Below are 13124 nucleotides of genomic sequence, written 5' to 3'. Positions count from 1 at the left end.
AATCTAATATTGAAAAATCTCCTATTCCCAGATTAGATGTCTCTACTTCTTTTGTATCAGAGATTCTTTCTGAGTCCTAGTTTCTTTAATGAAATATATCATTTTTTTTGAAGAAAAAAAATGGATCCATGCCAACATCCAACATTTAAATAAAGCCCTTGACGCACTACTTCCTTCAGTTACCTTCGACTTAAACGTGCCAAACAGACCCTAAGTTTCTTAAAAATTGTTGGATCACGTTATCCCTTTTTCTTTCCTTGGGTTTTCTCCTCTTCATTTCACAAGTTTATACATACTCTTTAAAGAAGAAGAAAGGAAAGAAAAAAAAAAGAAAAAAAGAGAGAGAAACCAAAGAAAAGATGGCATCAACACTCGCAACACTAACCTCAATTTCACCAAAGCCTTATCCAACAACCTCATCATCATTTCATTCCTCCCAGAAACAAACCCTAAGATTCCCCCCCATTCATCAAAACCCTAATTTCACCTCATCAAGAAAATGCACATTCTTACCCCCAATTTCAGCAGTAGCTGTCACTGAGAAAGTAGAAACTATTGGTAAAGAGCTAACCAAATTAACGTTAGAAGAAGCAAGAACATTAGTTGATTGGTTACAAGAAGAACTTGGTGTATCTGCAGCTGCATTTGCACCTGCAGCTGTTGCTGCTGCACCTGGTGCTGTTGAGGCTGCTCCTGTTGTTGAAGAGAAAACTGAGTTTGATGTTGTTATTGATGAAGTACCTAGTAGTTCAAGAATTGCTACTATTAAAGCTGTAAGAGCTTTAACTAATTTAGCTTTGAAGGAAGCTAAAGAGTTGATTGAAGGTCTGCCTAAGAAATTTAAGGAAGGTGCTTCTAAAGAAGAAGCTGAAGAAGCTAAGAAACAACTTGAAGCTGCTGGCGCTAAGGTTTCCATTGTTTAGAAAATGGTGGTGGTCAGGTGAATTTATTAATCTCTCAAATTTGACCGTTTCTTTTGTATTTGACTTTTAATGAAGTGAATGGGTTGTTTGTGTTTACATGATGCTACTTAGGTGATTAAATGTGTATTTCTTGTGAAAATGTGACTCTTTTTCTTGTGTTTTCATTTTTTGAATCAGAAACTGCAAATTTGTGTAGTGTGTGTTTCACTTGCATACGTGTGGTTTGATTTGATTGTCATTACTGAGCAATTATGGGTACTTGCTGGGGAAATGAGATATATTTCCTCTTCATTTATAGATAAGAAGCAAACTTTCACCCAAAATATGAGTTAGAAGAGAGAGAGAGAGACCTTGGTCTGGAACATGTTTTTCTTTTTAACATAATGGACGACTGTGGCCTTTTCTTTTCCTTTTCCCTTGTTTCTGTTAGCTCAATGAGTTGTGGAGAAGTAGAACAAAACAATAGTATTGCAGTAGTTCCTAAAGTGTGTTCGTTCCCTTCCTTTCTTTAGATAAAGAGTAGTGTTAACATGGTGCTGTCCCTCATTTTACAGAGGTGATCGTAAGCTCTCAATTAGATAGGCACGTGAGACTACATACTCAATGGACTGGATGAGGTATAGTATCCTGTTACTCTTTTGAGTAGAAGCCTGCCAACATGTCTTATAAAAACATTTACCAAAAGTATGAGTTTAGCAGAGAGGAGTGGAGAGAAGAGATTGCCCTTGAACATGCCTATTAACATGGAAATTGATGACAACAGCTTCAGCACATGTAACAAAAATAAAATAAAATCCGTGAGCTCAATGAGCAGTGGAGAAATAGAACAAATCAATAGTATGGCAGTATTTCCTTAACCATGGTCAATTCCCTTCTTGGCCAATTTTAAAAAATTTGTCATCATCTCAATCAGTCATGTGTGTTACCTGATTCCCCTTGAGTCCAATCCACATATTGTATTAGGCATCTTTTGAACCTATGCAGACAGTTGCCAGCTGATAGATCCATCATTTGGCATCAGTCATATGTGTTTACAGTAATACCACTTTAAGTCCAGTCCACATTGTGTATTAGCCATCTTATAGACCCTTTTCTTGTCAAGACGGGATTCCTTTTTGTGTATTTTGTAATTTGTGTTTGTTATTCGATTTGACTTTTAAACTGAACAATAGGGGCACTTGCTGAGGAGATATATCTCCTCTTCTAATGATAAACAGTTTTTCTGAAATTGAGTTAATAGAGAGAAGAGTTAACCCCTGGACATGTGTTTTAGCATGACAAGGGACAAAGGTCTTAGATGCGGTAGAACTTTTTGCTTCTGTTAGGTCAACGAGCAGTTGATAAACAGAACGGCACATTAGTTCCTCGAGTACAGTGGTTCCTTTCTTTGTTAGTTATAGGAAATCCCGTATCACCGCAAATTCATATGCGTAATGCGTCTATCAAACCCCACAGTAAATCTAATCCGCACTGTGTAGTAAACATCTTTTAAACTGATATGTACACATGTAATAGGTGGTTTGGGTAGTTTGTATCAGCAATTATAGGTTTGGCTATATATGTAACATTGTGTAAGATATCTATGAAATGGAGATATTTCTAGATAAATGGCTTCTTATCTCCTTCTTTGATTCCATGAATTCTCCTAGTCCCTAATCTGATCTTCTTCCCTTCTCTTCTAATCTTTTCACTCTAATTTCACCCTGATTGCTAATTGATATGTGCAAACCCTTGCAAATACTGCGCAAGGTATGCAGGACATATTAGTAGGAACCCTCTACCCTGTATTTTATTTCTAAGCTACATCTGCTCCCTATTTTTGTTTTCTGGTTCTCAACTATCTATACTTGTGGTTGAGATAAGCATTTCCATGCTGCACCTACTGATGACATGTGAGAAGGATCTTGGCTGCAGATGGGAAGATCCTGGCAGCTATTTTATTTGAATCAGATACTTAGGGAAGTAGATAAATCATGTTTTCATAACTAAGTGGAAACGGGCGGAACTGTTAATATTGACATAATTGAGAACTTTTTGGGTGCAGTTTTCCAAAATTTAGAGCTCATTGATTACAATGATTTTTATTCATGAGTATTTGTTGATTTTGCTTTAGTGGAGCTTTTTAAGCTTAGTTTAGATTCCTGAACTTTATATTGAACTCTAGGTAAACAAGAGGATAGCTTTATTCAAGTATTTCTTATTTGTTCTGCTGGCGACTCTGGTACACAGGTATGATTTACTCAAACGGAGGGTGCAAATGGAATCTTGTCCTTCAAGGATGCAGTACTTTTTTAGAATTTGGTGCCTTGTATTTGTAGTTCGTAGGAAGAGGCGAAGATGGTAAATTTTGTATTCCTTTCTAAACAAACGAAACTCATTTTGCTTAATCAGTGAAGCCCGAGGGCAATCCTCTTGCTTACGAACCTCTTCTCCCATGTATAATGTATGTCCTGTTAAAGAACTCTACTTTCCCACTTGTCAAAGTTCCACTTTATTATTGCATCGGATTCTGGTAGCTTACGGCTACCGCAGTACATGTATTATCATTGCATCGGACATTAGTAGCTTACAGCTAATGAGGGCATGCATTTAACTCTCTCCTTTTTTGTGTATTTTCCAAAAAAAGTTATCCAAACCTATCTTTTTTCAAAATTTTCTTCTTCTTCAAACCTAGATTTACTATGATAGAATATATCAGATATTTCAAATAAATTTGGGGTTGTAATTGTATAGTTAACTTTTCTTATTTTCAAAGAAAATCACTTGTTTTAGGTTTTAGAATTTATTTTTATGTTATTGTTCTTCCGTATACAATGGTTATTTCATGCCTTGTAATAATTCCAATTCCAATTGTCATTGGTTCGTTTTGTTATAGTCAAGGCTCTTATATTGAAATCCGATGAGAGATTCAAGCATAAGTTTGAAAATCAATTTTGACGTGACGATGATCAAGATTTATGCAAAGAAGATCAATGGCTATCGGAATGAGTTGTAATCATAGTGATCAGCGGAAACTACTTTTACAATGGATTTTATTTTACCGAAGAAAAAGCCTCTAAAATGGCAGAAGAATAATTAGAATACCATTATCCAAATTAGTCTTTTCCATTTTATTTGGTTTCATGTGGATCAAAGAATTCACACTGTAGATTGGTTGTGTCAATGTGCAATGTATAATGATGAAACATAAGGGTATATCTATCTACACCTTCTGTTATGTAACAATCCAAACCTCAATTTGAACGAGGTAATCTAATAAATAAATTTAGGGGTTTTTCAAAGCCGCTCTTTCCATAAAAAATAGTAGTCAATGGCTATCAGAGTACATGTATCTACAACAAATTAGGCCAAGGCCCTACTTATAGATTACCCTAATTTAGATACATACAGAGAGGGATATAGATATAAAAAAAAGTATTTTGGTTGGTCACAAAAGGCAAAATAGCTTGATGTAACATTGATATTACTAATATGACCTCAAATATCAACCACTACTACGCATATGTATTCAAGGGTGAAAATGTACATTGAATCAATGTTTGTTTATTCACGGGAATGTCATTGTTTTAAAAATAGATCAAAAAATTTAATATCTTTCAAAATACACATCGGATTTTTGCAAAATTGGTATATTTGGAAAGCTTTTTGAATTATCTATATAATGAGTACAAATAAGAATATTAAATTTTAAGATTCTTTTTTCATTGTTATCAAATTTGGTGTTGTTAAAAGAACTAAATTCAAGCATGTGCATAGCACATCTGTCTTATTAGTATATTTTAATTTAAGCCCTAAGTTATCAAAAGATGTCCATACCCTTATACATGTTGTCAGGCCCTTAATAAAGATAAATTTAAATCTGGGACCAAATTATTAAAGTATCCTCCTCTGTCCCAATTTACATGAATATTTAGCGTTTATTTTTAATCACAAAATAGATGAAAGTTTCTCATATTTTCCTAAGGTTTTCCTAATTTGTCCCCACATTGAAATCACATATCAGAATAAGAAACAAAAATCTAGGAAATCTAAGTGTTTCAAGAATTAACTTTAGTATAGTCTCTCAAATTTTACCAATCGTAAACAGTTCAAATAAACCACTTCATCTTTATTTTTATTAACATCATAGTTCTTGGATATTATAGGGGGAAATATGTGTAGCCGGAGGTGCAATAACCTTATTGTGTCGGAACTAAATAATATACTCACTAACAAATATAAATTAAATTCCAACCATCAGACTCCCTCCCACTGCGGAGTTAGGGGGTTCGAACCCCGTAATTGTTAGAAATAACTCCATTAGGAGTTAAGGATGTAGATCAAGACCACCGTTGAAAACAATCAAAAAAAATTATATAGATTAAATGAGGCATTTAACTAAGATCCTAAAAATTCTCCCATAAATATGTCACCTTAGGCAGGTTCCTATGGGCATGGAAAAACCATGAGTTTTCCGCTCTTGCACCCAATATGGGCATGACAAAATGACAAACAGAAATTATCCAGGCGAGCTAGTCTCTACCGAGCGGTCTAGTGGTAATAACTCGACCTCCCAGTGCAGACTACACCGCTTAATATATGATCCCACGACCATAAATCCACACCCTATAAATACCCCAATTCAATTTCATTAACTCACACCTTCTTCATATTTTCTTAGCTCTTCCAATTTTTCAAAATATGAACATGGGTCAGTTCATAGAAGATCAACATGCTGTCGAAAATCAAAGAGCTGCAAACCGAGCCAATGTGAAAAATGAAAAAAGAAGATCAAGAATTAATGTGGCAAGAGCACATAGTCGAAATTTTAATAGTACAGAAGATGAATGTATTTGCAGGAATTATGTTTTGTTCACTAATCATCCCATCGTTGGTGGCGCGCTCCAAGCCATGTAGTTTTGGGAATGTGTTTTTCTGAAATTTGAAGAAGAAACGATAAGCCCCAACAATCGTTATGTGATGGTATTGAGTGCTCGATTCAACATAATTTCTAAGGTGTTAAAAAGTATATTCCTTTGATAATGGAAGCGGCTCGAAACATGACGAGTGGTGAAAGCCTGGTGGACCTTGAACAAGGGTATCAGGCGGAGTGGCTCTCCAACAACGGAGAAAAGTTAAAATATGGAAGTTATTATGAAATCTTAAGAGTTTTTGCCCAATTTTAATCCAGTTTATATGTTTTAATTTCTTGAATTTTAGTTTAAGCATGAATGTAAAAGTAGATTTTCATTTATCAAACAAGAGTGCAATTACATTAAATGATCATCCAACAAAAGTGAGATTACATTACATCTATCATAGTAACCGTTAGAGCATTGCTCGGTCTAACTCGCAAGCGTTGCTATCTCAAGCTTGTTTGCCAAGTTTAGGTGATAAAAACTATAAGTCTTGATTTCTAGTCTACTTATAGTTATGTCTCGGATTATGATAGAATGTGTAGTTGAGCTTTAGACTTCACGGAGTTCATCGATTGAAGACGAAGATCTACTGAGGAGAGCTTGGAGGAACTTCATCAACAAAAGGTATGTGGAGACTAAAACTTATCTATCACTCAGAAGTATATTCTATTATATCTCGTAATGAGACTAAGTCGTATAGCTATGTAGACTTTTATATTATACACATTTGATATTTCGAGTTGAGTTTAACTCGGTTATCTATTTCTCGAAATATGTGTTGGAAGCTTTTTTCTTTAACCACGTTCATCATATTCTTGACGAGGTTAGTTGGAAACAATCTATTTGTCGGAAACTAAATAATAAGTCAAAAGATGATCATGTAAAAATTGCCTTGAAATATCTTACATGATTTGTGTTAGACGGTCATTTGATGTCGACTCGGAAAGTTTTGTATTGATCATTCGATCACTTGAAAATTACTTATAAGCTAATGGTATGTGTGAGACATCCATTATCGTCTTCTAAGGATGTTTCAATAATTGAAATAGGAATTTTATATAATTATCCTTAGTCTGGATACAGCGCAGTATGCATACCAGTATGCAAACTGTTTTGGTATGATTTAGGTCCGGAAACCTTGTTTGCATACCAGTATGCTAACGGTTTTAACTGTTAAAATCCGGCAACCAAGTTTTCATACCAATATGCGAATGGTTCTACCTGAGTTAAGGTCTGGGACAGCAATATGCATATCGGTTTGCAAACTGTTGGACAAGACCAAAGTCCGAAAGCTATAATTTGCGTATCTGTTTGCAAACTTAATTACTTAAGTTCTAAAATTAGTTAAGTATATTTTCATACTCAGGAGCAAATGCATTAACAAATTAAGGAATGCAATTTTGCAAACCGTGGCTTAATGTTCATGAATTGATTTCGGTATAAGTACTTTGTACGATTACGAATCAATCTGATTTTGTTTCAATTGTGTTCTTATATACTTCTATGAGACTTTTTTTTTGCGAAGTCATTAAATTTTATTACCAAATAATAACTAGTTCATTACAAAATTAAAACTGAAAACAACAAAAATCAACAAAATCTAAAATATTTTTCTGTTGGCCATTCCAGTCTTGAGAGGAAAGGTGGACGCATAAGATATCTTCTGCTTTGACCCAAACTCAGCATACAACCTTTTTTAGCTAGAGTCCGCCGAAAAATTAATTTCTCTAAACCCATGTCTGAATTGAAGAGAATTGATCATAGTTTTTAACCTGTACCAACGAGCCAGAACAATCCAAGGGAGATTACCTGAGTTAAAACTTTAATTGTAGCTTGAGAGTCAGACTGGATTAAAATATTGAACCAACCATTCTCTACTGCCCACTCTAGGGATTTGATAATTGCAATAACTTCAGCAATGAAGTTTGTAGCAATGCCAAGTCCACCATTTTCAGCACATACAATTCCCTTGATGCAATTCTACATATAAAACCATAACCAGAAATACCTGGATTTCCACGAGAAGCACCATCACAGCAAATAAGAAGACATCCAAGAATTGGTAAAAGAAAAAAGCATTCCATCACCTTCATTTGTTTCACAGGCCTGCAACTGAGTCCAAAATGTCTTAAAATCAGCAAATTATACATATCATTCCACATGCATCCCTTCATCCTGATACTGCATTCAGATGTGAGATGCAAGACCTTATTTTTCACTTGATCAACTGAAGTATTTACCCCATCATAAGCAGCTATATTTCTATCAAACCATATTTTCACCATTAGTGTAAAAGCTGACATTCTCCATAATTGCTTTATGATTGAACTGTTGTCTTTTCCAAAAGAGAAGATATTAGCAAATGATACAGGATTCAGGAAGGGAAAAATTCCTCCCAACCACTTCCACAGAATGTGCCCAAAATTACAATACCAAAGAATATGATCCACACTATCCTGATCTTGCTTACATAAGAAGCATCTAGAGGCCAAACTGAAACTCCTCTTGTTCATATTTTTATCTGTAGCACATATGCCTCTTTTTAATTTCCATACATTACTAGGAATATCTGGTAGAATCCATGGAACCCAAATTTTCTTAAAAGAAGAATGAGCTTGTTTTTTAAATCTAACTTTATTATAAGCATCAACTACTGTAAACTTTCCCTGCTGGTTTCCACACCAAATCCTTCTGTCTTCACCCTGAGAAATAACTGGTAATTGATCTAATGGTAGAAAAGGCTGAAGTTCAATTGGCACATTCCATTGACCATCTAGAATTAGAGAATTCACCTTCCATTGTGAGCTAGTAGTAACAATAAGAATAGTAGAGTCCACCTGATTAATTAAGGGACCATCCCAAATCCACTGACCAAACCAAATAGAAATTTGATTTCCATCACCAACTAACCATCTAATGCCTGCTTAAGTTTCCTGTTTTACCCATTTAATACCAGGCAGAATAGAGGATTGTTTATGATGATTTATCCAATTACCCTGAGCATTCATAAATTTAGCTCTAAAAAACTGAGCCCACTCTCCATTCTCATTCAGAATTTTCCATAACAATTTCATTAACATTGCTTTATTGATAGCCTCCAGACTGCGAATACCCAAACCTCCTTCTTCCTCTGGAATACAAACTTCCTCTCATTTCAAAGTAATACATTTCCTTGACTCTGGATCACCAGTCCAAAGAAAGTTTCTAATAATCTTTTCACATTCAAGAATCACACTTTTGGGCCATTTATAAATTGCCATGTTGTATACAGGTATACTACTAAGCACACGTTTAAATAGAGTAATTCTTGATTTAAAGGAAAGAAGAGTACCAATCCAAGAAGCAAGTCTATTCTGCAACATTTCAATAAAAGGTTGAACATGCACTCTCTTCACTCTGCCAGGCATTAGCATAATTCCCAGGTACTTATCAGGAAAGGTTGCCAAGTCCATATGAAGTGTTTTAGCTATACTTCTTTTTCTAGTTTCCACCACACCATCCACAAAACACTTGCTCTTTTCTCTACTTACCACTTGGCCAGAAGATTGTTGATAATCCGTTAGTAATTTAATCAAATTGAGCAAACTCTTATTTGTTCCATTACAGAAGATGAATATATCATCTGCAAAAAGTAGATGAGAAGGTTGAATTCCACCTCTGGATACCATAGCTTGTATGTGCCCCATATTAACTGCTGTAGAAAGCTTTCTACTAAGAACATCCTCTGCAAGCACAAATAAAACTGGAGAGAGGGGATCTCCTTGCTTCAAACCTCTTCCAGTATCAAAAAATCCCACAGGACCATCATTTAATAAAATTGATATTTTGGCAGAATCAAGTAGCTTGAAAATCCATTTACAAAACCAGTTGGAGAAACCAAATCTTCTTAGAACCTCTAAAAGAAAATTCCAACTCAAAGTATTATATGCTTGTGTGATATCAAGTTTCAATCCAACATTTCCATCCCTCCTTTTGATCTTCATATCATTAACTAATTCAGAAGCAAGCACAATGTTTTCATGAATACATCTGTCCTTAATGAAAGCCACTTGTTGGGGAGACACCAATTTGGGCAGCAGAGCACTAAATCTTGAAGTTATTATTTTGGTGAATACTTTGAAACAGAAATTACTTAGACCTATAGGTCTAAAATGTGCAGCCTTTTTTTCTCCTTGAATTTTAGGAATGAGTACTAAGAAGTTTGAGTTCATACCTTTAGGAATGAACTGTTTTCTCCAACAGAACTGAATAGCATTTATAAGGTCTTTCCCAATAATACTCCAAGTTGCTCTGTAGAAACTGTTAGAGCACTGGTCGGTCTAACTCACATGCGTTGCTATCTCAATCACGTTTGTCAATGTTAGTGATCAAAACTATAAGTCTTGATTTCTAGTCCACTATAGCTAAGTCTCGGACTAGGATAGAAAGTGTAGTTGAGCTCAAGAACTTCATGGCGATCATACAAGACGAAGAACTACTCAAGGAACTGGTGGAACTTCATCGACTAAAAGGTATGTGGAGACTTGAACTTATCACTCAAAAGTCTATCTACTCTATCTCCTATCTTGAGACAAAAGTCGTTTTGCTATATAGACTTTGATTATACACATTTGCTATTTCGAGCCGAGTTTATCTCGCTTATATATTTCTCGAAATATGTGTTGGTAAGCTTTCGCTTTGGCCAAGTTCATCTTTACCTAGTGACGAAAGTCATGTGTTTCAATAACTTGAAAACGGCTTTGACGAAAAATAGTTTGTGAATAACAACTATATAACGTCCTCTAAAAATGTTTCAATGATTGAAATGAGAGTTTAGATTATATAACCAATGTTGGATATAAACATTGTGTGGTAACACATACATGTATAAGTCCTTGAACCAAAGTCTGTGCACTTTGCTGCTTAGGAAACCGGAACAGAGTCCGCGAACCCAGTCCGCGCACTGTCGGAGGTTCTCTTCCCGAGAAAATCTGCTGGAGTTTTTAGACTTTTACAAACTTATTCCGGGTACTTAAGTCTGCATACTTAGGTTGGTTATTTTCTAAAACCGATTATTTGTGAACTTATACTTATATTAACTAAGGAATGCAAGTTTGCAAACCGTGGCTATAAAGTTCATGAATCGATTCAAGTGAATCAAATCGTTTTTGCTTCGATTGTGTCTTGTATACTTCTATAAGATCTAAGCAATTGAACAACTCTCTAACTAGTTCATTTGAACTAGTTATGGTGACGAAGAAAATGGTTGATATGAAAGTAGTCATATGGCTAGCCATTTGGTTAACTACTGTTGAACCAACAAACGTACATGTTTGGGTACGGTTACACAAACCTAAAACGTGCATTTCATTTGTGTATAACAAGCTAAGTTTTCGATCTAACCGTTGAAAGATATTAGCTTGAATCTAATCAGGTTTTCATCTAACGGTGAATATTGAATGCTTTGTTACTAAGCTAACATTGATTGCAAACCCTGATTTGAAAGACTATATAAAGGAGAACTCTATCAACTGGGAAACATAATCCCCACACCTCCTGTGTGATACTAGTTGTATAAGCTAGAGTCGATTATCCTTTAACCTTAGGTATCTACCGAGACCCTGTAGGTTAACGACTTGAAGACTTCATTGGGATTGTGAAGTCAGACCGATACTACTTTCTTGTAGTTGTGTGATCTGATCTTGTTGTTTCTATCGTATTGAGTACAATCGTAACGATTGGATTGAGATTGATATCTCCGATAAGAAAGATATAAAAGTAATCACAAACATCTTCGTCTCATCGTTTGTGATTCCACAATATCTTCTTTCGCCACGTCGATTAAGATTATTGTGAGGTGATTGGTAATACTAGGCTGTTCTTCGGGAATATAAGTCCGGGTTATCAATTGGTTCATGTTCACCTTGATTTATCAAAAGACGGAACAAAACTCGTAGGTATTTCTTTGGGAGACGTATTTATCTATTACCGTAGACTTTTCTGTGTGATACAAATTTGTTTATTAAAGTCTTCGACTTTGGGTCGTAGCAACTCTTAGTTGTGGGTGAGATCAACTAAGGGAATCAAGTGCGTAGTATCCTGCTGGGATCAGAGACGTAGGAGCATAACTGTACCTTGGATCAGTGTGAGATTGATTGGGGTTCAACTACAATCCAGACCGAAGTTAGTTTGTAGTAGGCTAGTGTTTGCAGCGGCTTAATACAATGTGTGTTCAATCTGGACTAGGTCCCGGGATTTTTCTGCAATTGCGGTTTCCTCGTTAACAAAACTTCTGGTGCCCGTGTTATTTCTTTTCCTCATTATATTGTTTATCTTTATAATTGAAATATCACAGGTTGTGTGTTAGATCAATCAATTAGAATATCCAACCTTTGGTTGTTGATTTACATTGATTGACACTTGGATATTGGTCTTTGGTACCATCCAAGTTATCTCTCTTGTATTTAATTAGACTCGCAGATTTCTATTTGCTTGAGTAAGAATTAAATCGAGAGATCGAGATATTATAACTCTATGATATACTTTATTGAGATTGAGTCTAGTTGATTCTCTTGAAAGTATATTGGAGTTAGTCCATACATATTGCTAATCGAAATATTGGGTGTGGTTGTTGTACCCCCACTTTTTTAATTGGTATCAGAGCAGGCAAACACTTTAAACCTGATAAGTTTGTGTTTGTCTGATCCTTAAAAATTACCCTATGGGAAATTTCTTTGGAAAACTTGCTCTTGGCATCTGTAACGCACGCCAGAAATCCTTAAAGATTGCTCAAAGATTATTATGGATAAAACCTCCGTTTTCTCATGATAATCTCATTTCGTCTAAAAAGGAAAATTTAGAAGATGAGAAACAATCTAAAGAAAAAAATAAAAAGAAGGGAAGATTGAGAAAACGTATGTTACGCTTACGCTCAAAGATATGGAACCTCACTATATTAACTCTTAATCTTTTAGAGAAATACTATCGTAATGGATCAATTGACAAAGATCTATTCAGAGCTTTCGAAAGCGTTTTCAGATTCTTAGAGAAACTTAATTCAGTTAAGTTTAAGAATCGACCCGATAAAAGTTCTGTACATGTAAAACCATGGAATAATGATGTACAAACCGAATACTCTGTCAACACAAGCAAATCTAATGTGGGTTCTCATGTTTTTGACATAGGAACTAGGAATCGGAAGAATCTTCTCTCTAGTCACATCAAAAGGAAGATAGAAAGCTCTGACAACCCTGATTATCATCATTACTTTAATTATTTCACTGGAACTGCTCACAAATATCAACAAGAAATGTTGCATGAGGAT

General features: G+C 35.2%; 1 protein-coding gene across 3 annotated transcripts; it reads left to right on the top strand.

Moving 5' to 3' along the window:
- The first annotated feature begins 271 nt into the window (after positions 1-271).
- On the top strand, positions 272-3457 carry LOC113300089 (50S ribosomal protein L12, chloroplastic-like). Of its 3 annotated transcripts, none has more exons than XM_026549270.1 (2): positions 272-940; positions 3088-3457. In XM_026549270.1, exon 1 carries the CDS (start codon positions 360-362, stop codon positions 921-923), a length of 564 nt encoding a protein of 187 aa, XP_026405055.1. In that variant the 5' UTR covers positions 272-359; the 3' UTR covers positions 924-940; positions 3088-3457. The 3 variants fall into 3 exon arrangements, with proteins under 3 accessions (XP_026405055.1, XP_026405054.1, XP_026405053.1); XM_026549269.1 differs by lacking the exon at positions 3088-3457 and adding an exon at positions 1478-1780; XM_026549268.1 differs by having other exon boundaries at positions 279-940; positions 3153-3457.
- Positions 3458-13124: the final 9667 nt, after the last annotated feature.

Source organism: Papaver somniferum, chromosome 7, assembly GCF_003573695.1.
Source record: "Papaver somniferum cultivar HN1 chromosome 7, ASM357369v1, whole genome shotgun sequence".
Taxonomy (NCBI): domain Eukaryota; kingdom Viridiplantae; phylum Streptophyta; class Magnoliopsida; order Ranunculales; family Papaveraceae; genus Papaver; species Papaver somniferum.
The sequence above is the reverse complement of the archived record's forward strand: the minus strand, read 5'-3'. Positions and strand labels throughout refer to the sequence as shown.

Excerpts from the sequence above, each read along its gene's own strand:
- LOC113300089 (XM_026549270.1), top strand. The coding sequence starts at position 360 with ATGGCATCAACACTCGCAACACTAACCTCAATTTCACCAAAGCCTTAT.